This window comes from Drosophila pseudoobscura, chromosome X, assembly GCF_009870125.1.
Source record: "Drosophila pseudoobscura strain MV-25-SWS-2005 chromosome X, UCI_Dpse_MV25, whole genome shotgun sequence".
Classification (NCBI taxonomy): Eukaryota; Metazoa; Arthropoda; class Insecta; order Diptera; family Drosophilidae; genus Drosophila; species Drosophila pseudoobscura.
Window position 1 is genome coordinate 36,230,657 of NC_046683.1, and position 24,047 is coordinate 36,254,703.

Below are 24,047 nucleotides of genomic sequence, written 5' to 3' on the forward strand. Positions count from 1 at the left end.
GCGGTCTGGTCTGATGAGCTTGTGAGGTAGCTCAAAGGGGGCCTAGCTGAGGCCACCGGACGGGTCGCGGGTTGCGGATAGCGAACGGCCTACCTCGGTAGGTCAGCTGCGAATAAGCGGGCATCCCTCACGGGAGAGTTCCGAAATAAGCAGTCCCGGACAGCCAGCGGGTGTTAGCTAGGTAGCAGCACTGACGATGCGCTTGTGGTGCCGCCTCAATAAGTAGCTCACACACTCCCTTCCATACACAATACCTACCCACATCCCAACCCCCACATCCACCTCACACCGGGCCGGACTAAGTGTGTTACTCGACCCGTGCCGAGAGTCAGCCTGGCTGGGGGCCCGGTATAAAAAATAGACCAGTCTCTAACGGAGGGCTCAGGGACTTGGCAGCCCCCTGTTCTAATGATGCCTTACCCGGGCAACGTGGATCTCTGCCCGGGCTGACCTTTCTCTGCATCTCGGGGGAACAAGATGTATAACAACAAAAACCAAAAAACCAACAAAAAAAACAAATGAGTGCGGCGCTCCCCAAATGCCAACTGGGAGCAATCCCAAGCTCGGAAAGGCAGCGGCCCAAAGGCCTGGACCAACCGGCTCTATAGTAGGGAATACCTACAAGGTGGAAGGTGCCTGTGCGAACCCGAGGGGGTCCCGTCCCGAATCCGGTGTGGGTGGCAAGGTAACTCCCGAAGCTGACACCTTGGAAGGAAAGCTAAGCAATATTGCGGCTGCCCGACCTTCTGGTAAAGCGGAGGGGGTTGACTTGCCGTCGACAAGCGCCCAAGCCAGACGATACACATATGCCGAAAAGAGGAGTGCAGGGCACATACTCCGTCGGCAACACGCCAGCAGTGAAGCCAGCCCATCAGCCGACTGGCTGAAGAAGGTGGAATGGGCTTCGGCCGTACTTCCGGAGTTCACCTTAGAACAGAAAAAGGTTGCTCCCCAAGCCAAGAGGCAGCGCTCGCAGGAGACACCAGGACCGGTAGCAAAGCGCTCCAGAGTGCTGCCAAATGTCTCCTTTGCGCAGATTGCCAAGGAGAGGACGCTAATTGGTGTCCTCGACAAAGGCAGCGCAGAGGGGAGAATCCCAAGGAGTCAGTGGAAGTGGGTGGAAGCGGCACTGGCCGACCGCTGCTTCGAACTCCTCGACAAAGACCCTGGACCTCCGCCAGTCTGCAAGGACATGGGGTGGTTCCAGGGCAATGTTAAGATAATTGCCTGCGAAGACGAGCCCTCTGTGAAGCTTTATAAAGCGGCGGTAGCGCAGGTCGGCGAGGTTTATGCTGGGGCGAAACTCGTCGCAGTCGACTGGAGCAAGGTGCCCAGCAGACCGAGGGCCAGAATTTGGGTGCCGGCTACCTTTAAGGAGCCAGAACGCATCCTCAAGATGTTGCAGAGATGCAACCCAGGACTACCAACCTCAGATTGGAAGGTAGCCAAAGTTGAGACGACCCTCGACCCTAGTCGGCCCTTGTGACTAACCAGGCAGTTCTCGTTCTCAATAAAGAGTCGCTGGCCCCGATAGAGGCAGCAAAAGGAGAGCTAAACTTCGGCTTCAGCTCGGTCACCATCAAGGTGTACAAATCGGACGCGGCGGCCGCGGCGCTTCCTGTCGTCAACCCAGACGTGCAGGATGTCGCTGCGGAGATCGAAGCGCCTGACGACGAGCTGGAGCCAGACCAGGAAGGCTTCTCCTCAGAGACAGAACTGATGCTCGACTTCGAGTTAATGTGCCGAGAGAGAGTCTCAGATGACTCGGACGCGGACATCACTGTGGTGGAGAATCTTGAAGATGGTCCTAAGGATCCTTCAAATAAATCTCCACCACTGTAAAGCAGCATCGGCTGCTCTCATACTCCGCCTAGACACAAGCGGAGCCGACGTAGTCCTGATCCAGGAGCCTTGGGTGGTAGGAGGCAAGGTCTGTGGATTGGGGACGAGGGAATACAAGATCATTGTATCCCAAAATGAAGGTAAAATCCGTACCTGCATACTTGCTAGAAAGCACCTAAATATCTTTCTGCTCCACAATTATAGCGATGGAGATAACACGGCGGCAAGCCTAGAACTAAAAGGGCATCATCTCAGGCTGGTGGCGTCCTATATGGCCCACGAGGAGGATGATCCTCCGAACGACCTTGTTCGCCAAATAGCTAGCGACCGCGAAAGTACGGACAAAGACCTACTTATAGGTTGCGATGCCAACGCCCACCACACCCAATGGGGGAGTACGGACACGAATGTAAGGGGTGAGTCACTGTTCAGCTTCATCCTCATATGCAATCGGAGTAACGACCCCACATTTATAATTAAAAATCGGCAGGAGGTCATTGACCTCACGCTAGCGTCAAGCAAACTGCTGGACACAATCAAGAGCTGGAGAGTCCTAGGAGACCACTCCTTCTCGGACCACAGGTATATCGAGACGATATTATCATTCGATATTCCCAAACCAACCGACTATATCAACCCCAGAAAAGCCAACTGGGAAAAATATAGCACAACGCTGGAGGAGCTCCTCCCTCCTAACGCCCCTAATTGCCCGAACACTGAAGACAACCTAAACCGTCTTGTGTACAGGTTTACGGATGCGTGCAAAAAAGCCTTCAAGGCAGCATGTCCTTCTACCAGACCAAGGGGGAAAAAGAAACCCCCCTGGTGGTCTAAGCAACTTGACACCCTTCGTAGAACTTGCAGGACTCTATTCAATAGAGCCACAAGAACTAAGGAGGATACTCACTGGGCAGACTATAAAACCAGTCTAGCACTATAAAAAAAGGAAACGAGGAAGGCTAAAAGAGCCTCCTAGCAAAAATTTTGCTCCGAAATCGAGGAAACCTCGGAGGCCTCAAGACTCTGGAAAGTTCTCTCAAAAACCACCCCCTCGGTAGGGTACCTCAAAAAGAATGATGGCACGTGGACCAACTCTAGTGAGGAGTCCCTGCACATTCTGCTCGACACGCACTTCCCCGGATGCACATCCACCGAGCCGTCACACCTCCCAAGAGAGGGATCGGTAGAATCGATGGACCATATCCTTACAAAACGGAACATAAGTTGGGCAGTTAACAGCTTCAACCCGTTTAAATCGCCAGGCCCGGGGAGACGGCCATCAACTGGCTACATAGTATCTTCAGGAAGATACTGGCGGTATGTACAATACCGCAAGCGTGGCTTAAGGCTAGGATAGTTTTCATCCCTAAAGCAGGCAAAGCCTCACACTCAACCCCGAAAGTCTTTAGACCAATCAGTTTATCGTCTTTCCTACTCAAAACCTTTGAGAGACTTATCGGGTTACAATTACGGACTACCATAAGTCCCCAGCTGTACTCAAGTGCGCAGCATGCCTTCCGGAAAGGAAAATCCACGGAAACGGCACTTCACGAAGTGATCTTGAGTGTAGAAAAATCCCTGCATCTCAAAGAATACTCACTAATAGCTTTTCTCGATATCGAGGGAGCCTTCAACAACGTCACACCGGGCGCCATTACAGAAGCCCTGACTGACCTGGGGGTGGACCGTCACTTGGTGATGCTCATTGATCAATTGCTCATACGCAGGACGGTGACATCATCGATGGGATCGTCCACCCAGTCAAGGTATGTCAACAGAGGAACCCCGCAAGGGGGAGTTCTGTCTCCTCTTCTATGGAACATTGCAGTCAATAAGATTCTTTGCGACCTGGAAGAGGGGGGCTGTAAAGTAGTGGCATACGCGGACGGCGTTGCAATTATCTTTGCGGGGAAATACCCCCAAACACTATGCGACCTAATGACCGCAAAGCTTGCTCGATTGTCCCAATGGACAGAATCGCGCGGATTGGGACTAAATCCCTCGAAAACGGAACTCGTGTTATTCACAAAAAAATACAAGGTCCCGCCCCTAACCCCCCAACACTAAACGGATACAGGCTCTCCTTCAGCGACAGTGCCAGTTACTTAGGGTTGGTAATTGACAAAAAGCTTAGCTGGAACCTGAATGTCAAGGATAGAGTGAGGAAGGCAACGACAGCACTCTATACTTGCAAAAAAGCTATCGGCCTAAAGTGGGGCATGAACCCAAGCATAGTCCGATGGATATATCTGGCAATAGTCAGACCTATAATACTCTACGGAGTTACTGTCTGGTGGCCTGCCCTAGCGAAAAGGACAATAACCAATCAGCTGGGCAAGGTTCAGCGAACAGCCGCCCTCTGCATCAGTGGAGCTCTTCGAACTACACCAAATGATGCGCTAAACGCCATGTTATGCCTTCAGAGCCTTGACTTTGCAGGAAAGGAGCGGGCAGAAATGGCAGCAATACGTCTTAGGGACTCTGAACAATGGGTACCCCAGAACATAGGTCACTCATCTATACTAAACAAAAACAACAAGGTCCCAGCAAGAACGGACTATCAAGTTCCAATGGAGCACACGGAGACTCCATTCAGCATAATCATCCCTCATAGAGACGATTGGCTCGAGGGACCCCCCGGCCCAGACGGGGCCATAAGCATCTTCACGGATGGCTCAAAACTGGACGGCAGGGTTGGAGGAGGAATCTACTCTGAACAACTTAACATAAGGCAATCTTTCAGGCTTCCGGATCACTGTAGCGTCTTCCAAGCGGAAGTTACAGCAATCAGGGAGGCTCTGTACTGCCTTCATACGGTTACCACCACGGCAACCAATCTAAACATCTACCGCGACAGCCAAGCTGCGATCAGATCACTTAACGCGATCTCCTCGAACTCGGCTACTGTGGCGAAGTGCCGCAGATCTCTTCCCGAGATGGCTCAGCAATTTGCTATCAGCCTTATATGGGTCCCGGGTCACCGGGATATCGAGGGCAACTGCATAGCGGACGAGCTGGCCAGATCTGGCACTACAACCCACCTTCTCCAAGATAAGGAGGATATTTGTATGCCTATGGCCACCTGCAAGCTCATCATAAAAGAGCAGTACACGCGACTGATAGACAACAAGTGGCAAATAGGGCCACGTTGTCGCACAGCTCGGCAAACATGGCCGACCATAGATAAGAAGCGCACCTCAGAGCTCTGCAAACTAGGCAGGGAAGGGTGCAGCGCAGTCATACGTTCCACGCTATGTCCCAGAAAGATCGTCAACTTTATAAGGGCATCTGGATGGGAGAACTGTTGACATGAAGTCTCATCTGCAGGGAGGGAATGATCCCAAGCGGTATCACAACGGGCCGAAACCGGTCTATGTGTGCTGGGCTCCGAGCGAGCTTGGCGGCCGTCTCTACCTAACCTAACCTAACCTAAAGAACTTAAGTCCTTTTAAGTCATGCTGACCTTCTTTTAACAATTTTATGTCGTTTCTTAACTTATCCATTTCTTCTGTATAGTTAATTAATGGTACTGTTAATGGATTCCAAACAATTTTTGGTATTTTGCTTATATTACTTATATAAAAGGATGAAATTGGCTCGTAGCTTTCTGTGATGAGGTACTAGTATTTTATCATCGGTTCGCACAGTACAACCATTTATTATTGTTAAAATTCCTTGTTGCGGAAGATCAATTAGTTCTTGATTTGAGTTACTACCTTGAATTCTAGCATTAGTGTTTACTGGAACTTTGAAGAGCCTGCCTCTATAATTTGACCCAAAATGATCATGTCTCTGCTATCTTCCTATACACGCAATTTGAATTACCTTTTACTACTACGAGTACTTCTGGTCTCTTTTGGAGTCATTCCTGAGTCTTGCTCTTCTGACTCAATTCCAGCTAATGGACAAATTTTAGTTATAGGTCGTTTTATCAACCCGTCTTGATGTTTTATAGTTACTACTCTGACTCTATCGTCCCTACCTTTATGTATTTCTTCTATTTTTCTCAAGGGCCATCTAGCTGGGTGACAGGTTTCAACTTTTATGTTTGTGTTAATACATCCAGATCGTCAATATCATTTGTAGCTGTATACAAAGGGCATGAATTTAGTACCGCTTCAATTTGACATAATAGAGTTTCCATTTCCTCATAGGTTAAATTATTGTCCCCAATTACCCTTTTTAAGTGATATTTCACTGATTTTACCCCAGCTTCCCAAATACCTCCGAAGTGAGGTCCTGCCGGGGGAATAAAATGCGACTCGATCTGTTCTCTTTCTAATATTGGAACCACTTTTATGTTGTCTTTGAGGGCTTTTTGGTATTCCTCGTCTAATTTGCGCGAAGCTCCCACAAAGTTAGTTCCATTATCGGAAAAAATTTTTGCACATTTTCCTCTTCTTGAAAAAAATCTTCTAAGTGCAGCTAGAAATGCATCTGAAGTAAGATCGCTGACTACTTCCAAATGAATAGCTTTTGTCGCCATGCATACGAATACGGCAATATATCCCTTATAGGATTTCTGCCCCCGGTTTTTAGAGCATCGGATATGGTAAGGCCCGGCGAAGTCTACACCTGTATTTGTAAACGGGTGCGACATTGTAGCTCTGTGTTTCGGCAGATTTCCCATAATTATACCCGATACTCAAAATGATTTGTGGTAAAAGTGGATGTGTGTAACGTCCAGAAGGAATCGTTTCCGACCCCATTCTTGATTAGCATCAATAGCCGAGTCGATTGAGCCATGTCTGTCTGTCCGTCTGTCCGTCCGTCCGTCTGTCCGTCTGTCCGTCCGTCCGTCTGTCCGTCCCCTTCAGCGCATAGTGCTCAAAGACTATAAGAGCTAGAGCAACGATGCTTTGGATCCAGACTTTTGTGAATTGTCACTGCTACAAAAATATTTCAAAACTTTGCCCCGCCCACTTCCGCCCCCACAAAGTGCGAAAATCTGTGGCATCAACAATTTCGAGGATACGAGAAAACAAAAAACGCAGAATCGTAGAAGATGACTATATTTTTTAGATTGCAGAATCTGAATTGGATCGTATTATTATTATAGCCAGCATCACGAAAACAATTTAATTTTTTCTCGCCCTGTCTCTCTCTAACACACAGGTAGCATAGGCGGCTTTGCTTCGAGTAAAACATTAGCGCCTAGATCTCAGAGACTATTAAAGCTAGAGTAACCAAATTTAGTATCCGCACTTCTGTTAGATCTCACTATAAAACGTTTGTATCAAAATTTCGCCCCACCCCCTTCCGCCCACACAAAGGACGAAAATCTGTTGCATCCACAATATTGCAGATGCGAGAAAACTAAAAATGCAGAATCATAGATAACAACCATATCTATCAGATTGCTGAATCTGGATCAGATCAGATCATTTTTATAGCCAAAAGTAACAAATCAATTTGCATTGGCTACGCAGCGCCCGACGTCACGCTCAGACTGATTTTCTGTCTCTCTCGCACGCACTCTTTGTCGTGTCGCTTAATATTAGCGGCGTCTGCCGGAGGAGAGCCATACTGACTTAGTATCGGGTATAACTGTAGAGTTGCGTTGTCCGCAGCAACTCACAACGTTCCCCCTCGTTCTTAATTGGTTCATAGTGGAAACTGAACCTAAACTCGTCTTTAACCGGTTCCCATTGTAGTCCTAATGTTTTGACGGATTCATTCTCCTTAATGGTTAATACTTTATTTTCTTGGTCATCTCTAATGCCTTCTATAATTTCTGGGATATTTGTTATCCACTTTCTTAAGTTAAACCCAACCTTATTAAACTCCCGGGTAACTTCCTTTACATGCTTTTTAGCATCCAGTATCGTGTAGGCAGCTGTCATCAGGTCGTTCATATAAAAATCATTCTTTATGATTTCCCTAATTGCTTGATTTTTGCAATTATTTGCTATTGCAACAAGCACCCTGGTTGCTAAGTAGGGTGCTGAAGCTGTACCGTACGTAACGGTTGTAAGTTTATAATCTTTTAACTTTTCTTTTGGGTTATCTCTCCAAATTATATGCAAATATTGTTGATCGTCTTTATCAACATTAATTTGCCGGTACATTTTTTCAATGTCCGCAGATATTAAAAATGGCCATTTACGCCATTTCAACATAAAATCGAAGATATCTTTTTGGACCCTTGGTCCAACCCACATGATATCATTTAAACTTTTATTGTTTGTGGTTTTTGCTGAAGCATCGAAAACCACCCTCAGCTTTGTCGTTAGACTGGAATCTCTTATGACTCCTTGATGGGGTAAATAATATTTCCCATCTTCTTTGGACTCTACCATATGTCCTAAGTTTTTATATTCATGCATGAACTTTAGATAATTTTCTTTTAATGTTTTATTATTGCTGAGCTTTCTTTCTAAACTATAAAATCGCGCTATAGCTTGGTGTTTTGAATCTCCTAGATCCGTTTCTTTTTTAAATGGTATTTTAACCACATACCTACCATTCTCTCTACCTATCTCTTCTTGTTGTTTCCAAGAAATGCTCCTCGCACACATCTTCTTCTACGTCATTCTTTTCACTTTCCAATTCCCAGAACCGCTCTAAGTCCCCAACTTCAATTGTTGTCGCCACAATAAATTTATCACCTTTTGATTTGGTGCAACCGGATATAATCCATCCGAATTCTGTATTTTGTCCAAGTAGTCCGTCTATTTTTACTACTCCGTCTTTTAAAATATGGGTATACAAATCTATCCCAATTATTACATCTACCCTACTTGGTTTGTTAAAGTTAGGGTCTGCCAACACATAATCTTGCCACTTAGTTTTATCAATATTGAAAGACTTTAATGGTAAAGCTTTCATCAGTTTCGGAAGAATAATTGCTTCAATATTTAGAGGACCTTTATTATAATCACGAGTTTTTACCGATAAAGTAACTTTGTACTTTGAAGTGCAAGAGTCTGTAGATGACACTCCACTTACCTCGGTGTTCGCTCGTTTTCGTACTAAGTTTAATATTTGCGGAGCTTCTTCTGAAATTATGGTACATTGCGACCCACAATCAATGAGAGCTCTAAGGTTTTGATAGCCACCATTCCTTGCCCTTACTTTTATAAGTGCTGTGGCTAAGAACGCTTGTTCTTTTGTTAAGCAAGTGTTAACATTTTCCCTCTTTTCGTAGGAAATATGGAGCATCGTATGATGAGGTTTTTCACAAATCCCACAGAAAATTTCAGAAAAACATTTCTTATACATATCATGCCTACAGCATTTTGTGCAAAGGCTCTGTTTTTTAATAAACTGGCCTCTATCTATCGGACTCATTCCCTTAAACTTATAGCAGTGAATTATGGTATGTCCTGCCATTTTACATAACGGACAATTTTCTTTTATTTTACCATATTGCACTACTTTTTTCAACGGTTTCCGGTCTTTATCCTGCGACGTGTAAAGAGAAGTGTACCGTTGTTCTAAAAATTCTATTACATCTGGCAATGCTTGGATCTCTTTTGTCCTTTTTATGACTTTCATATAATTGTAAGGTATCTTTGTTGAATTTTTTCAACACAATGTGCGCGAAAATCACATCAACTTCTTCTGTTAAATGTGACTTTAATTTAATTAAATGTATTGACTCATTTATAAAATCAGAAAACCATTTAATATGTTTTGCTGAATCGTGATCTAGCATTGGTAAGTCTAGTAAACGATTCAGCTGATCCGAAAAAATTGTTCGCTTATTTTCATACCGCTTGGTCAGCAATTCCCAAGCGGCATTATAATTCTCCAGCGGCCCAGTTAAAAGGTGAGCTACCATACTCCGTGCCTCACCCTTTATCGCGATTTTCAAATAATTGAATTTTAGAGATATACTCAGACTATCTCTGTTATATATTAATTCACAAAATATTTGTGAAAAGCCGTCCCACTCTTTTTCTTCGCCCGAGAATGTGGGTACTTCCACTTTCGTAAGATCAGGCAAATCGATATCTTCTTTTTTTACCGTTGCCCCTATAGTATCCATGCTGTTTTCTTCAGCTATGGTTTGCATCCTAACTTCTAGGTTGCTCAACATGCTTTGAATATCAAATTCCAAATCTCCGATCTGATTGTCGAAGCTGTCGTTTGTTTCATAGCTATGATAATACTCCTCAATTTTTGAGCTCAGTCTTTTACTGAGGAACTAAATTTTTTCCTTTCTCATTCTACACTCTCCCATTTTAGCCTGATCAAACCTCTGCATGGTTTGCTCTAAATATGTCCTCAGGTTTTCCACTATTCTGATGATTTCCTCAGATACTTTTTTTATGCTATTGTCAATTTTGGGCTCTATGTCTTCCAAAGTTCCTGTCTCCACTGATTGTAACATTGTTTTTTCTACATTCCCTTTCGTTAATGTTTCATTATTTTTTGACTCTACATACTTTTTATGTATGTGCTCTATATTTTTAATCATTTTTTCGTACTGCTGTCTCTCTAGTAGTCATGATCGACTACTCCATATGTTAACAGTGCAGAATTATTGCCTGTAGCTTTGTTTTTAAGGTCTCCTAACCTTTGGATTACATCGCTGGTCAAATGACCAGCTTCAATCTTTTTAATCTCCCTTGCTATCGCTGCTTGAGCCTCTAATAGCTTAATTATTTGTTCCGACAACATCTTAGTTTAATTTTTTTTTTTTACTTTTACTTAATTAGGCTTAAAAACAATTTGAAATATGAGACTTAGCTGATGAATTCTGCTTCTGCTGTTGTTGTTACTGCTGCCTCTGAAGTCGCTGCTGCTGATACCGCTGTCGCTGCTGCTGGTGTTGCCTCTGCTTAAGTCTCTGTCGCTAATCTTCCTGTCTCTGCAGTTATTGTTGCTGGCACAGTGGCACACACAAACCCCTTTATATATTTATTTTTCACAGTCACAGTTATTTGCCACTTTTTTTTTCAATTCTAGCCATTAAGCATTTTCGATGTTTCGGATTATTATTTTTTTCTCTCTTTCGATGTTCCGGCCTCGAAAACGCCACCGTCGCGAAAAATTTTTATTTTTCAATTACAATAGATATATATATTTCGTTATCTATTAAAATACAGCCTGTCCAGCTCGTATTTTTCAAAATTATTAATTGAAACTTCCGTTTCATTAATTTTTTTTTTTTTTTATATTCTCCGATTACAATAGATATACCCAGTTATCTATTAAAAATACAGCCTGTTTAGCTCGTATTTTTCCAAATTATTAATTGAAGCTTTCGTTTCATTAATTTATTTTATACTCTGTTCCTTCCTATAGGAGGGAAATCAAAGTTTTTTTTTTTTGCTACCTTTAGCTGTCAGTGAACTAGACACTTGTTCAGTCTCAAGGAAGCTGGTTTAACTCCGTGCTCTTACCACAGGGGGGAAACAATGGAGAGTCTCGAAGGACCAAAATGTTAAGACCTTGAAAGAAAAGTCTAGACATTTGCGAGTTGAGTTGTAAATTCAAACTAAATTTTATTCTTAAAATCAGAGCATTATATGTGATTTGACAATGAGGTAGGAGGTACAATTTGGTAGTCTATAATTATCGTTAGACCTACGCAGAGGATACACTTCACTGAGGGTGTCTATTTGTTTAAACATTCTGCAAGGGGCCGAATGTGGCATTGTATTGACGATAATATGTTCATGTTTGAACAGTGGTGGATATAATATGGTAAAGGGAATTATAATCTGAGCAGAAGACCCTAAACGGTTCATGTAAGGAATAATTCGATCTACAAGGTGGAAGAGACAATAATAGTATTTAGCTTCTAGCGAATGTAATAAGAATCGTGAAGTTTATGAGGCTAAACAGATCAGGGCTATCTACGATACCCATGATCAAGTTGTGCATAAATATCACACCAACCATTTTTCTACGATTAACTAATAATGGGAGGTTTACTATTAGCAGTCTACTAGAGTAAGATGGCAGAGCAAAGAGTAAAAAGTTTTTCTGTACTGATTCTACACGGTCCTGGTGTACTTTGTACTGTGGGCACCATACACAGGAGCCGTATTCTAAAATCGGACGAACTAGCGAAGTATAGAGTAGTCTTTATTATATAGGGGTCGTAAAATTCTTTTGTCCACCTCTTTATAAACCCAAGCACGCCCATGGCCTTATTTACCATGGTAGAAATATGTTCGGAAAACTTTAACTTTGCGTCTAATACGACACCTAGATCATTCACCAGGGTAATTCTCTCAAGAGAAACGCCACATAGAGTATAGGGAGCCAACAAGGGGCTTGTTCGGAGCAGAACCCAGCCGATTAGCTGCTTGCCAAATAGCACCTAATTCTTGGCCCTCAGCCGCTTATTTTGTTTGTTACTTATGTCTATGTCACTCATTTGTTTGTTAAAGCTTTGCGCTTGCTTGCCCTGCTAAACGCTCTCTGCCAGCTCGCTCTTCGCTATCTCCGCTTTGCGTCTGCCTACCGACGTCGGCCGAGCGAAGCTGCGCTTAGCGATCGGAGCGGCAATGTAAAGGGCAGGCAAGCCACACTTGCAATTTGGATGTCACGCATTAAAGAACATATCGCAATTTTATTTCTGCGCCGAGTTTTATTTAATTGGAATAATTAGTCGGCCGATTGGGGATAAAAAACATTATCTCCACAGGGCTAGAACGACGAAATGTCATTAATTTGCATTTCGCTGCATTAAGTTGTAACAAGTTTGCACAGCACCATGACTGAAAGTTATTGAGATCGCATTACAAGCAAGAATGAAATTAAATGTCCTTATACTGGACACAGAGTTTAACATCATCCGCATACATACATAAGTACTCGAGAATATGTTAATACCGAAGGAAAGTCATTAATAAAGAGTGTAAAGAGTAAGGGGCCTAGATGGCAGCCCTGTGGTACTCCCGAAGAAACCCTTACTGGTAAAGAGAGGGAGTTTTTGATGAGGACTCTTTGAGACCTGGAACAAAGATAGCTAGAAATCCATCTCAGGAGGTTGGGCGGGCATTCCTTTACTGAAGGCGGTGTAAATTACATCCGTCTGTAAGTTACCTTGAAAGACTTTAATAATGACAGAGGTGAACTCTAACCAGTTGGTGGTGGTTGATCGCCGCCTTATAAATCCATGCTGAGTTGGAGATATAAGTGACTTGCAGAGATGTTTAAAGTGCGGAGTTAAAACCTTCTCAAACATTTTAGGAATAGCGGATAACTTTGCTATACCTCTATAATTTTTTGCATCAGACTTGGTACCTTTTTTATGGAGAGGAATTATAAACGATTCCTTTCAGATCGGGGGGAGGCAAGAGGAATCAATGGACAGGGGTAATAGTTTAAGCAAAGGTCCACACAGTGCCTCGGCGCAGTACCTGAGTACACAACCTGGAACCCCGTCTGGATCCGGTGAAAACACCGGCTTAACTAGTTGAAGATCATGAAGTAAGGATCATTCATTTAACAAGGGACTGAAAATGCCGTTCGACTTCGGTAAACCGTATGGGTACGGGTGACCAGAGTAGCTTTCGTCAGAATAGGTCGTTTGGAAAAACTGGGCAAAAAGATCGGCAATTGCCTGATCATTATTTGCCGAAGTATTACGAAATGATAGCGAGGATGGGTGTGCGGACGTTCTACGCTTACTGTTTACGAAGCAGTAAAACTGTTTAGGGTCCTGAGAAAAACGTATCCTGCAACGAGATAGGTAGTTCTTATAGCATTGAGCATTAAGAACTGAAAAGTTTGACCGAGCTATTAATTACATAACGAGAGTGAGAAGTAGGAGAGCCCACTTCTTGAAATTTTTTATAGTCTTGATTTTAAGTTTTTTAGACTGAATAACTCTTTGGTAAACCAAGGGGTTTTCCAGATCTAATCGGACAAGAAAGCGGGACACAAGAATAAAAAAATGTGCCAAGAGCATTGTACAAAATGTTTGTGCCTTTTATGACATCAGTGCACAAGTACAAAGCGGACCAATCAAAATCCCTAATGAGGTTATTAAGCTTCGCAAACTCGGCTTTACGAAAGCAGCGGACACGTTCAGGTAGCCTACTCGACCGATCCAATACAGTTGGTCCTATATCTAGCGACACCTCGAAAGTATGGTGGTAGGCGTCTTCAGGTATAGTGAGCGGAAGGGCTCGGGTTAACAACACTATGGCCGGATCCGATACAAAGCATAGATCAAGCAATCGACCCAAGGAATTTTTCACATGATTGACTTGAGACGGGGACAGGTCAAGCAAGCCGTCAACAAAGTCATGTCGTGGCATGGGCACTAGGATACTAGACTCGTTTACCGAAGACCAAACAGTTCCTGGCAAGTTGAAGTCACCAAGAACTATCATACGATCTTTATCAGATAGCGAGGAAAAAACAGCGGTTAAAGCGGACAAGCGCTGCTCATAAATTGAAATATCCGAAGAAGGTGGGATATACGAGCATGTAATGAATATAGCGAAAGCGGGAAGAATCAGTTTTACACACAGGAATTCCAGTTCCTGTTGAACTTGGACTGTGAAGTGTTCTGACGTGAAGTAAGAGTCCACTGCAATTATAACCCCTCCTGCACGTCGAGACGAACGGTCCTTTTTAAAAGTTGTGTACCGACCTGCCCGAACCTCGGAACTTAGAATGTCCGGCTTTAACCAGGTTTCAGTAAACACAATAACGTGGGAAGCAAATGCAACACTAACCCGGAAAAGAATGCTGAGCTTATTACGCAAGCCTCTTACATTCTGATAGGTTACCAAAAGAGAAGTCAGTTTTTTGGAAAGGTGGAAGCAAGACGGGAAGTTGAGGAAGAGGAAGTTGGGTTGAGGGTGGCACACTGCAAAGATTTGGAAGGGATATGGAGGGCCTATTCTTCTTCTTAGCCTTAATCTCCTTCACCACCAAATGCTCCGGCCAAAATTTGGCAAAATTTGGCAGAGCAAATGGTGTCAAACTGAGTTCGGGAGACGCTTATCTTAAAAGTGGCTATCTCCCTGGCATAAGAAAAGTTGAACTTCTCCACCTTAAGGGCTCGCGCACACTGTAGCTGAAAGCGGAGCTGATAGCTGATTTATAAGCTCTGAAAAAACAATCACACTGCACCGGTGCAAGTGCGCACATTGCAGACTGAGCTGAGCTGAAAGCTGAAAAAGCTCGCTGAAATCAGCTCAGCTTATTATACAAAATAAATAATAATTGAAAAAAGTAATATTAATTCGTAAAATAAAAGTAATACGAATAAAAACTCAACGGAAATATGGTTAAAATACACGTAATTTAAAAATAAAACCAAGAAAACTTCCGTCTGGCTACTGTACGTGCTGTGAAGTAATAATTCATTAACAATATAATAATAATAATTATAATGATATCTATTGATGCCACTTAAGGAGATAGACAAAGGGAGGCAGTGGTTTTCAGCTTTCAGCAATCAGATCAGCCGACAATGTACGCACCTGCAAGCTGATTCTGCCTGAGAAAAGCTCTCAGATCAGCTGAGCTTTCAGCTTTGATTTCAGCTCCGCTTTCAGCTATAGTGTGCGCGAGCCCTTAAACCCACGGCTTTTTATTCTGCTTTGAATAAAAGTAATTACATCATTCGATGTGAGATCAGAGGCCAGCCGTGAGACAAAAACTTGTCGTTTTGGTGGGACTCCACCCAGTGGTTTGGGCACCACAGGTCTAGTACCTGTGGTGGCAATATCCGGAGGTCCGAAACGTCTATTTACTGGTGGGATCGGGATGGACGGGACAACTAGTGAGCTTGCGGACACTACGGACACGGACGCTGCAGACGTACTTGGCTGCACATTCTCCGAGGCGATGAATTCGGCTACCGAATCTGCATCGCCAGTAGCTGTCGTTGCCCTTGGAGTGGCAAACGAGATCAACTGCTGCACACTTGGAGTGGTCGGAGTCAGTTTTTCGGCGGCGCCCGGCTGAGTGACGGTTGGCACTTGCAGATCCCGCGGAGTGACCTTTTTGTGCCTCGGAGACTCATTCAGCAGTTTTAAACTGCTAAACTGAGCCTCCATGGCTAGGAGCCGATCGTATTGGTTTTTAAAACCAACTGTCAGCTCCTTAAAGCCACTCCTCGTCTGCCTCGTAAAAGCTACCATTTCTTTCTCCACCGCACGGCATGCCTCGCAACTGTAATGCAAGCCATTACGTTTGGCTATAGCATCACTCACGAGGCCAGAAAATCCAGCGCATTTTGCGTGGACTACGCTGTCGCAGAGCCAGCAGGGGATAATCGGCTGATCGTCGGTGATCTGCTTATTACATGATTTTTTGGCGCAGACCACAGCGAATAAATTATAAAAAACAAATATCAACTATGATATGAGAGAGTAATAGCTAAAGCAAAGGCTACGAGATAAAGAGCGGGCTAAACTCATCGTGAGCGTACTTACAGAAAGCAACACACAAACACACGATTAACCAACGCACAGAATTAATTTCAAAATCAAATTTTTAACTATATAGGACAGATACTATATATACAGATACTATATATACTATAGATCGCGTTATAGGACAAATTTTCTACTGTAGGTTAAATGAGGATTTTAATCGAGGTTTATTTTGAAAAAACACCGGCTGTATTTGCAAAATAAAAGGAAAGGAAGCGGAGCGCAAAACAAAAACACGTCTGGTCACTACAAAGAGAAGGACAAAGAGAAGCTAATAACATTAGCAAAGTCAATGGACTTATTCAAGGAAGCTGAAAATAGACAATAGTCTATAACATAACTGGTGATTTTGGAATGGATTTAAAAAAGAAATTTGAAGCAATTTTGAAAAGAAATCCTGATTTTAAAATCATTTCAAAAATAAATAGTCTGGAATCGAACCAGTCACAAATGAAAATATAGTAAAATATAAATTTGCTCCAATTACTTCCTGTGACGTTGAAAGAAGCTTTTCCGCGTACTAAATGATTTTTGGAGAGAAACGTCAGAGCTTCTTAATAAATAATTTAGAAAAAATTGTATTTGTTTACTGCAATTTCAATACCTATACAACCTCCAAATCGCTTTTAAATTTTTTTTGATTTGATTATTTTGTTGCATATTTTTTGCATAATTTGCTTTCTTTTTCTTCGCTTTTTCTTAATTTTTTGCATATTTTGGCATATATTATGCATATAAATTTTATGAAAATATGCAGATCGTTTTCAAATCTACTTTTCATGAAACGAACTTCTGTCATCATAATTTTTCTATCTTAATCCTTTAAAAATATGCAAATTCTGAGGTCTAGTATTGAGCATTTTTCCATTACTAACGTCAGGTAGGTTTGGTGGAAAAAAGTCAAAGTGGGAATGTAGGAAATGGATTGTCAGTGACGTTTCTTCCAATTTGCTCAAATTTGTGCGTCATATAATAATAGGCTCTGCACACTTATAGGGTATTCACACTGGCGACCATCCACCATCCATTTCGGGGATGGTCAGTAAGGTTTTGCCGTTCCGAAAATTTACCAGTTAGTCCACCATCCATTTTGGATGTTCCTAAACCGCACGTTTCTATGCGATAGTTAGTCGATGGTTTTCAAATACAACTCTGAATAATTGTCACTCACATCTAAAAAATGATATCACTGCGAAAACGTAAACAATGATTGTGACAAAATAAACAAAAAACAACAACAATCATGCCCAATGGCTCGGATGCATTTGCATTCAAGGCTGGCGATGAGATTGAATGCGGCATGGCCGGGTCTGCCAGGCTGCAGTTGCAAGTGTGTGGCGAATAAATGGCAGACGACTGCCAACATAGAACAAATATTTGTATGCTCTGTAATTGCTTTATGTTATGCATAATTTATTCTTTAATAATGAGTTATTTTCGAACATTATCGAGTTGGATCTGGACGGATCATGTAGCTCCAGCACCTTTTTTGGCAACATAGGCCCCCGACAAAGCAGAGATCGCCAGAGAGCGATTAGAAGAGCAGACGGACCTTCACAGGAAGAAGAACATGATATGAGGCAGGAAAAGATAGCCTCCACACGCAAAAAAAGTTCCATACTGATTTATTGGAAGTGCTGAGAAATATAAATAAGTTTATAATTTGCATTATGGTCTAAACAATAATGGTCTAAAAATAATACAAAAAATTTATAAATCTTCCGCGCAAATATAATGTACTTTTTATTGCCATCAGCTGTTTTTGACGGATGGTGGATGGTGCCAGTGTGAATCGGAATTTCATATCTGTCAAAAAATCCCACCATTCCCCCGGGATGGGCTCAGTGTCCAGAGGCTATTGGCATATTTTTCCTCCAGAAGATTTACCAGTTAATCCGCATTGGTGCGGAGCCTTGGTTTCAGAAGTAATATTAGAGCCGTACTTGAATCTGTCGCGGTCGACGTTAACGGAATTATTTCGGGACCCCCGCAAATCCGCAGTACTATCATGCCAAATTTTTATAGAGATTTTCATTATATGCCATCCATTTCGACTTGCGTGTATTGTTTGTTTTTTTAATAGCTACAAAATACTAATCATAAAAAAAGAAAGTAAAGACATATATACATATGTATCTATATATGTAGTTGTTTACTTATTACGCCAAATTTCAGATCTCTCCATTTCGTATTTTGTCTGTCGTATTTTTCATTTTTTAGTCGTCAAGGATTTAAAATTGGAATTAAGATTTGAAATATGTCTAGGCGCGAACTAGTTTTTATTGCCATTCATTGTTTTTTAGGGCTGCATTTGAAAACCATCGGAACATCCAAAATGAATGTTGGACTAGAGAAATATTCGGAACTGCAAAACCTTACGGACCATCGCCGAAATGGATGGTGGATAGTCGTCAGTGTGAGTAGCATCAGCAGAGTAGTAATCAGCATCATCTTGTTAGCAAGAAATTTTTTTTGTTACCAGTCCAAACTCAGATATATAGCAAAACGAGTCAGGAATGACTCTGTAATAAAATGGAAATATTAAGTTCTTCATTTTAAGTATAGCATCAATTGCGAACGGCTGGAACGTGCAGAAGAAAATTAAAGGAGACGTGCCCATATTGCACAGGTTCGCGGTGCATAATTACCTTAAATTCGACAAAATGTTACTGGAAGAAGACCAGTCGGAAATGTAGACTTAAATGGCGCTGCTTTCGAACAAGATTCAGCAATCGTCCACAAAAATCTTCGCCGCGTTGATATCGGTTCATTGTCTGTCGTGTGTCAGCCCTGCAATGCACTATGTTCCAGAACATGATGCAATTATAATATATTATATATGTATAACGCCATCACCCCTCTTCTCCATCATGCTATAGCCAGCAATTCAGATTTTTTTTTAGCACAGAGCTCGAAATTAATGCTAGAGCTTTCAAATTTTGTACATATACTTGTATACTTGTACTTGTACTTGCAACACACCCCGTTTACATACATATGTATATAAGAAAAAAGCATTGCAATGCAATGCATTGAAGGGAAATTGCCCGTTTCGACATATCCGCCAGAGCCATTGTATTCCTTTCTCTATGGAAATATAATCTAATCAAAACATTTCCTGCCGTATACACAAAAATATAACAGATGTTTTTAAATGCAATCATTTGGTACCGAATCTGTTGACCAATCCGGCTACAATCCGAGTTATAAGGTTATCGCATCTTATTATCAAAATGAACAATTCTTGTCTTGTTCATTCGAAATTGCTTTCAAACATTCAAACGAATAATTTCCTTCAGATCTATATCTATTTCGTTGTTGATTCGGCAATTGAACTAGATGAGCGCTGAGCATTTTTTACTGCGACTGAACGTGAAATGATAGAACAATTGCAAAATTGTTTGCATGAGCATAATAATGGTGAATTTGTTTCAAGCCGAGTTGTTACAAAGCATTTTGACCACCACAAAATCATTATCAGATCAGAAAAGAGGGGGAACGTTGTGAGCTACTGCTGCGACTGCAACTCTACATTTATACCCAGTATGGCTACATTGAGCGACAAAGAGTGCGTGCTCTTATAGTCTCTGAGATCTAGGCGCGCAATTTTTGCGATAGGCAAAGCCGACCATGCACCGTGTGTGTTAGAGAGAGACAGAGCGAGAGAGAATGAAATTGTTTTCTTCATTTTGGCTATAATAATGATACGATCTGGTTAAGATTCTGCAGTCTAGAAGATATAGTAATTCTCTACAACTCTGCGTCTTCGGCTTTCTCGTATCTTTAAATTGTAGAAGCCACAGATTTTAGTCTTTTGTAGCGTCGGAAGGGGGCGGAGAGAAGTTTTGAAATATACTTGTAACAGTGACATATCACAAAAGTCTGGATACAAAATGTCGTTGCTCTAGCTCTTATAGTCTCTGAACACTAGGCGCTCATAGGGACGGACATACAGACTGGGCTCAATCGACTCAGCTATTCCTGCTGATCAAGAATATATATACTTTATGGGGTCGGAAACGCTTCCTTCTGGACGTTGTACATATCCATTTTCACCACAATTCTAATATACCCCTATACTCATTTTGAGTATCGGGTCAGCATCATGATCGGCTTTGCCTATTGCCAAAAGTGAGCGCGTAGATCTCAGAGACTATAAGAGCTAGAGCAACCAAATTCGGTATCCACACTCCTGTGATATCGAACCTGCACAAGTGTATTTCAAAATTTCGCCCCACCTTTTTTCGCCCCCGCAAAGGACGAAAATCTTTGGCATCCAGAAATCGCAAAGGCTATTAGAGCTAGAGCAACCAAATTTTGTGTCCCTACTCCTGTTAGATCTCACTGCTACAAGTGTATTTCAAATTTGGTACTGAATAAAACTCCGCCAACATCGGTTGTTTGACCATTCTCCCAGCTACTTATGTTGGAAACTCGCGCCTGGGTACGCTTATGATGCGATGATGTACGTGCGGAATTACAGGCGTCCGATTTATTCATGAGCGCTCAGCTCACTTGCAATCCGAAATGGCCCGAAATTACGAATCTATTGCTCACATGTAAAACATACAGCGCGCTGAGCGATCGAACTCCATTGTTGGATGTTGTATGGCAGAAGCGTTTAATTTGGGTAGGACGAAGTTCGAAGGGTTCGCTAATATTTTATATGTTTTCTGTCATTAAAGATTCTACCCTACTAGGGAATCAAAGATTTCGGTTAATGTTCTTATGAATTTTACACACTGCATGCATGCACCTCTTAAATTCCGTGCAGCTGCTGCATTAAAATAATAGTTCAAAATCCAATTCATTTAATTTGCGGTCAATTGGATAGTACTAAAATTAGACATAAACACGCTCACTAGACGGGACTGGTGGGCAAACTATAAAAGCTGCGCCTATTTCGACTGACAGTGGAATCCGAAAAATTTCTTTATTTCAAAATGTCGCGTACCGGTATTATCTTGTTTCGCACTGCTGTGGTGGTCACGTTAATGTGCGTTTTTTGCATCCAAATAAATGGACTTCCGCATCCACCGCTGACCACATTAGCCCCGCGGTTAGATGGCGTCTACAACGAAAAGTTTGATAATGTAGATTTGGACGAGATATTGATCCAGGAGCGATTACTTAACAACTATATCAAGTGCCTGGAGAGTGCCGGCCCCTGTACACCCGATGCAAAAATGCTAAAGGGTAAATATTATTTATTTATTCACCAACTGTTTTTCTCTTTCTTTTTACACCAATTTCGATCACAATTCAAGATATCTTACCCGATGCAGTTTTGACTGATTGCACCAAATGTACAGAAAAGCAAAAAATTGGCGCTGAGAAGGTGACCCGCCATCTTATTGATAATCGACCTAACGACTGGGAGCGTCTTGAGAAAATTTACGACCCGGAGGGTACCTATCGCTTTAAGTACCTAAAGTCGAAGGCCAACGGCAACAAGTCATTGTAAATGTTATGGAGCAGTTGCACAGGCGACCCATAAATCTTCGTTATTACGGCGTAAATGAGACGAGGAGTACTTTTTATCATTTCGTTTTTTTTTTTTTTTTAATTTAATTTTAAATTTTGAAATTTTTGTTGTAACCCAAGTTTTCGAAATATTAATTACAATAAACTTAATCTGCGTGCTTTGACCTGAGCGAATTTTTCAGTAAGTCAAAATGAGTAGCAATCTTGCTTTTGGCAGATATGACAGCAAAAAATGTGATCCTCTCTTGCGAAATATTACATCTCAGGTACATCTTGATTAGCTTCAATTTTAAAAAACCTTGCTCCCCGTTAGCAACCGTACATTTTGAGAGACATTTTTGTTGACGATAAACTGAAGAAATTCCAATGGGCGTTTGATTTCATACTCCATAATTGTTTCAACTCTTCATAAAGCTCCTATTCAATCCAATTAAATCCTCTCGTTAATTGTGAGAGTGCGGTGCCCGACTCGCAACATTTTGACAAAAAAAAGTGTATTATCTCTGAGCATGGGAATTTTTGCAATTCGTATAAAAAGGCCCACCGGTTTTCGTGATTTTTCAACTGCTATAATCTGCACTTGACAGTAGAAAGAGCTATATAAATTAGAACAATGAAAACACGAGCGGGAACGTTTTGAGTCGCGGTAAAGGCCTCAACTCTACTTGTATACCCGATAATCAGTCCGTATATATGTGGGCTTATGATTTATATATATTTTATATTTCGTTCGGTATCACTGTTCGCAAATGGGACGATTTTATGAATTTATGACTAAAAAAGAATACATAAAAAAAGTTTCGAACCGTTTGGGAAATTTTTCCTGTTTCCATATTTGTTTACGTCTGTCGCTTTTTCTTAAAGTAAAGAGTAAGCGCGTGGAAGGCTTTGCGTAGCCACTGCAATTTCATTTTTTTATTCTGGCTATTTTTATGATCTAATCTAATTTCGTCCTTTGTGGAGGCGGAAGAGGGTGGGCTAAAGACGGGATAAAAAATTTGTTTGCTCTAGCTCTTAGATAATATTATTTCTTTCTTGCGACTAGTTAAAATTACCGAAAAAGTGTTGCAAACGTTTCATTTTAAAAATAATTTGGTTCGTAGACCAATTAATTGAATGCATATGTATATAAACCCAGTTTCATATACATATGAAACTTAACTAATTTAAACAAATTTAATTTTTTCGGTATTTTCTGAAATTTGTATAGTCATATTTCTTTTCTATTCTTGCCTATAAGAATGATGATTATTGATAAAAGGTTTTCATCAAAGTCTCTCCAAACAGCCTACTAAGTTTTTTGTTAAAAATATATGATGCAAACGTTGTTTTGCATTGTATATTTTTTCTAGGAAACATTTTTTCAGTTCAATAAAAATAACTATCTTTTATAAGTATGCGGGGATTTACTTATCAATTATAAGATTACTTAACAAAAAAGATTCAATATTCAGCGCAATAGAGTGTTTAATATTCTTGGTTATTCCGTCTTTAGCCAACACAAGCAAACTGCATGGTTTTCCCACGCGAGAATATTCCATATATAGTTATCCGTGGCAAAAGCATGGGTTTTCCAAATCTAAGCCACATACCGACAATGTCTGGCCTTGTGTCTTATTGATCGTCATAGAGAATGCTTATTCTTCGGGAATTCGCACATCTGTATTAATCATAGGGATTCGTGGCAGCAACAAATTTTCGCCTTGAAACTGTACATTCAAAATTATGGCTTCAATAACACTTCTTATTAGTTAGTTAGTTAGTTTAATGAATAATCGTGTGCCGTTACACAGCCGTGGAGGGTTCAAGTAACGAACGAGACCCCACCTTCAATTCTAAATGGTGTGGTGGCATGCCTGGCAAATCCAATGAGTTTAAAAACTCCACTGGATAATTCACAGTTTCGTTGATATCGATAGATTTGTATGACACCAAGTCCCCAGGCAACAACTTTTGTATCTTTTGATTTAACCCATTGACGTCCACATTTTTTGCTGCCAAAATCGCTGTTTTTGCCAGGCAATTATCATTTTCATATTGTGTGTGTACATCGGGAAATATGTTATCAATGAGAGTATTTTGAGAGTCGATGGTTGTGCAAAAGTCTGTCTGTAATATTATGGTTCCAGTATTTTGATGTACATAAACTTTCCCATCGCCAATATCTAACAGTTGTTTAGAGAATGTTCCGGCGGATGGATCCTGAAGCATTTTAACGCACATGTTCACCGTCAGCTGTACGCCACAGTCGCGATGATTTTAAGCAAGCGTTTCATCATCATTTCATTAGCGTATGACGAATGTGGAATAACGGGAAGTGTTTGTCTAAAATGCTCGATGAAATTGTTGGCGTTGTTCGTCAAT

At 41.6% G+C, this 24,047-nt stretch overlaps 2 protein-coding genes and 1 long non-coding RNA gene across 8 annotated transcripts in view; 1 reads left to right on the forward strand and 2 right to left on the reverse strand.

The window, feature by feature from the left end:
* Rhp (GTP-Rho-binding protein rhophilin) overlaps nt 1-24,047 on the reverse strand; it is a 120,393-nt gene that overhangs the window by 25,410 nt on the left and 70,936 nt on the right. The window lies entirely within an intron of this gene.
* On the reverse strand, nt 17,808-18,435 carry LOC117185034 (uncharacterized). The gene is made up of 2 exons (XR_004470527.1): nt 18,356-18,435; nt 17,808-18,292 (listed from the first exon to the last, which is right to left on the reverse strand). It is a non-coding gene; the product is annotated as an uncharacterized lncRNA (long non-coding RNA).
* Nucleotides 18,582-21,852, forward strand: a10 (antennal protein 10). 2 transcript variants are annotated; one of them, XM_033384518.1, is made up of 3 exons: nt 18,582-18,615; nt 21,252-21,395; nt 21,467-21,803. In XM_033384518.1, exons 1-3 carry the CDS (start codon nt 18,597-18,599, stop codon nt 21,661-21,663), a joined length of 360 nt encoding a protein of 119 aa, XP_033240409.1. In that variant the 5' UTR covers nt 18,582-18,596; the 3' UTR covers nt 21,664-21,803. The 2 variants fall into 2 exon arrangements, with proteins under 2 accessions (XP_033240409.1, XP_001352332.2); XM_001352296.4 differs by lacking the exon at nt 18,582-18,615 and having other exon boundaries at nt 20,885-21,395; nt 21,467-21,852.

Bases quoted from the DNA above. Each gene is read 5' to 3' on its own strand.
- a10 (XM_001352296.4), top strand. From the start codon at position 21,143: ATGTCGCGTACCGGTATTATCTTGTTTCGCACTGCTGTGGTGGTCACG. The intron at 21,396-21,466 runs GTAAATATTATT...TCACAATTCAAG, and splicing joins CGATGCAAAAATGCTAAAGG to ATATCTTACCCGATGCAGTT.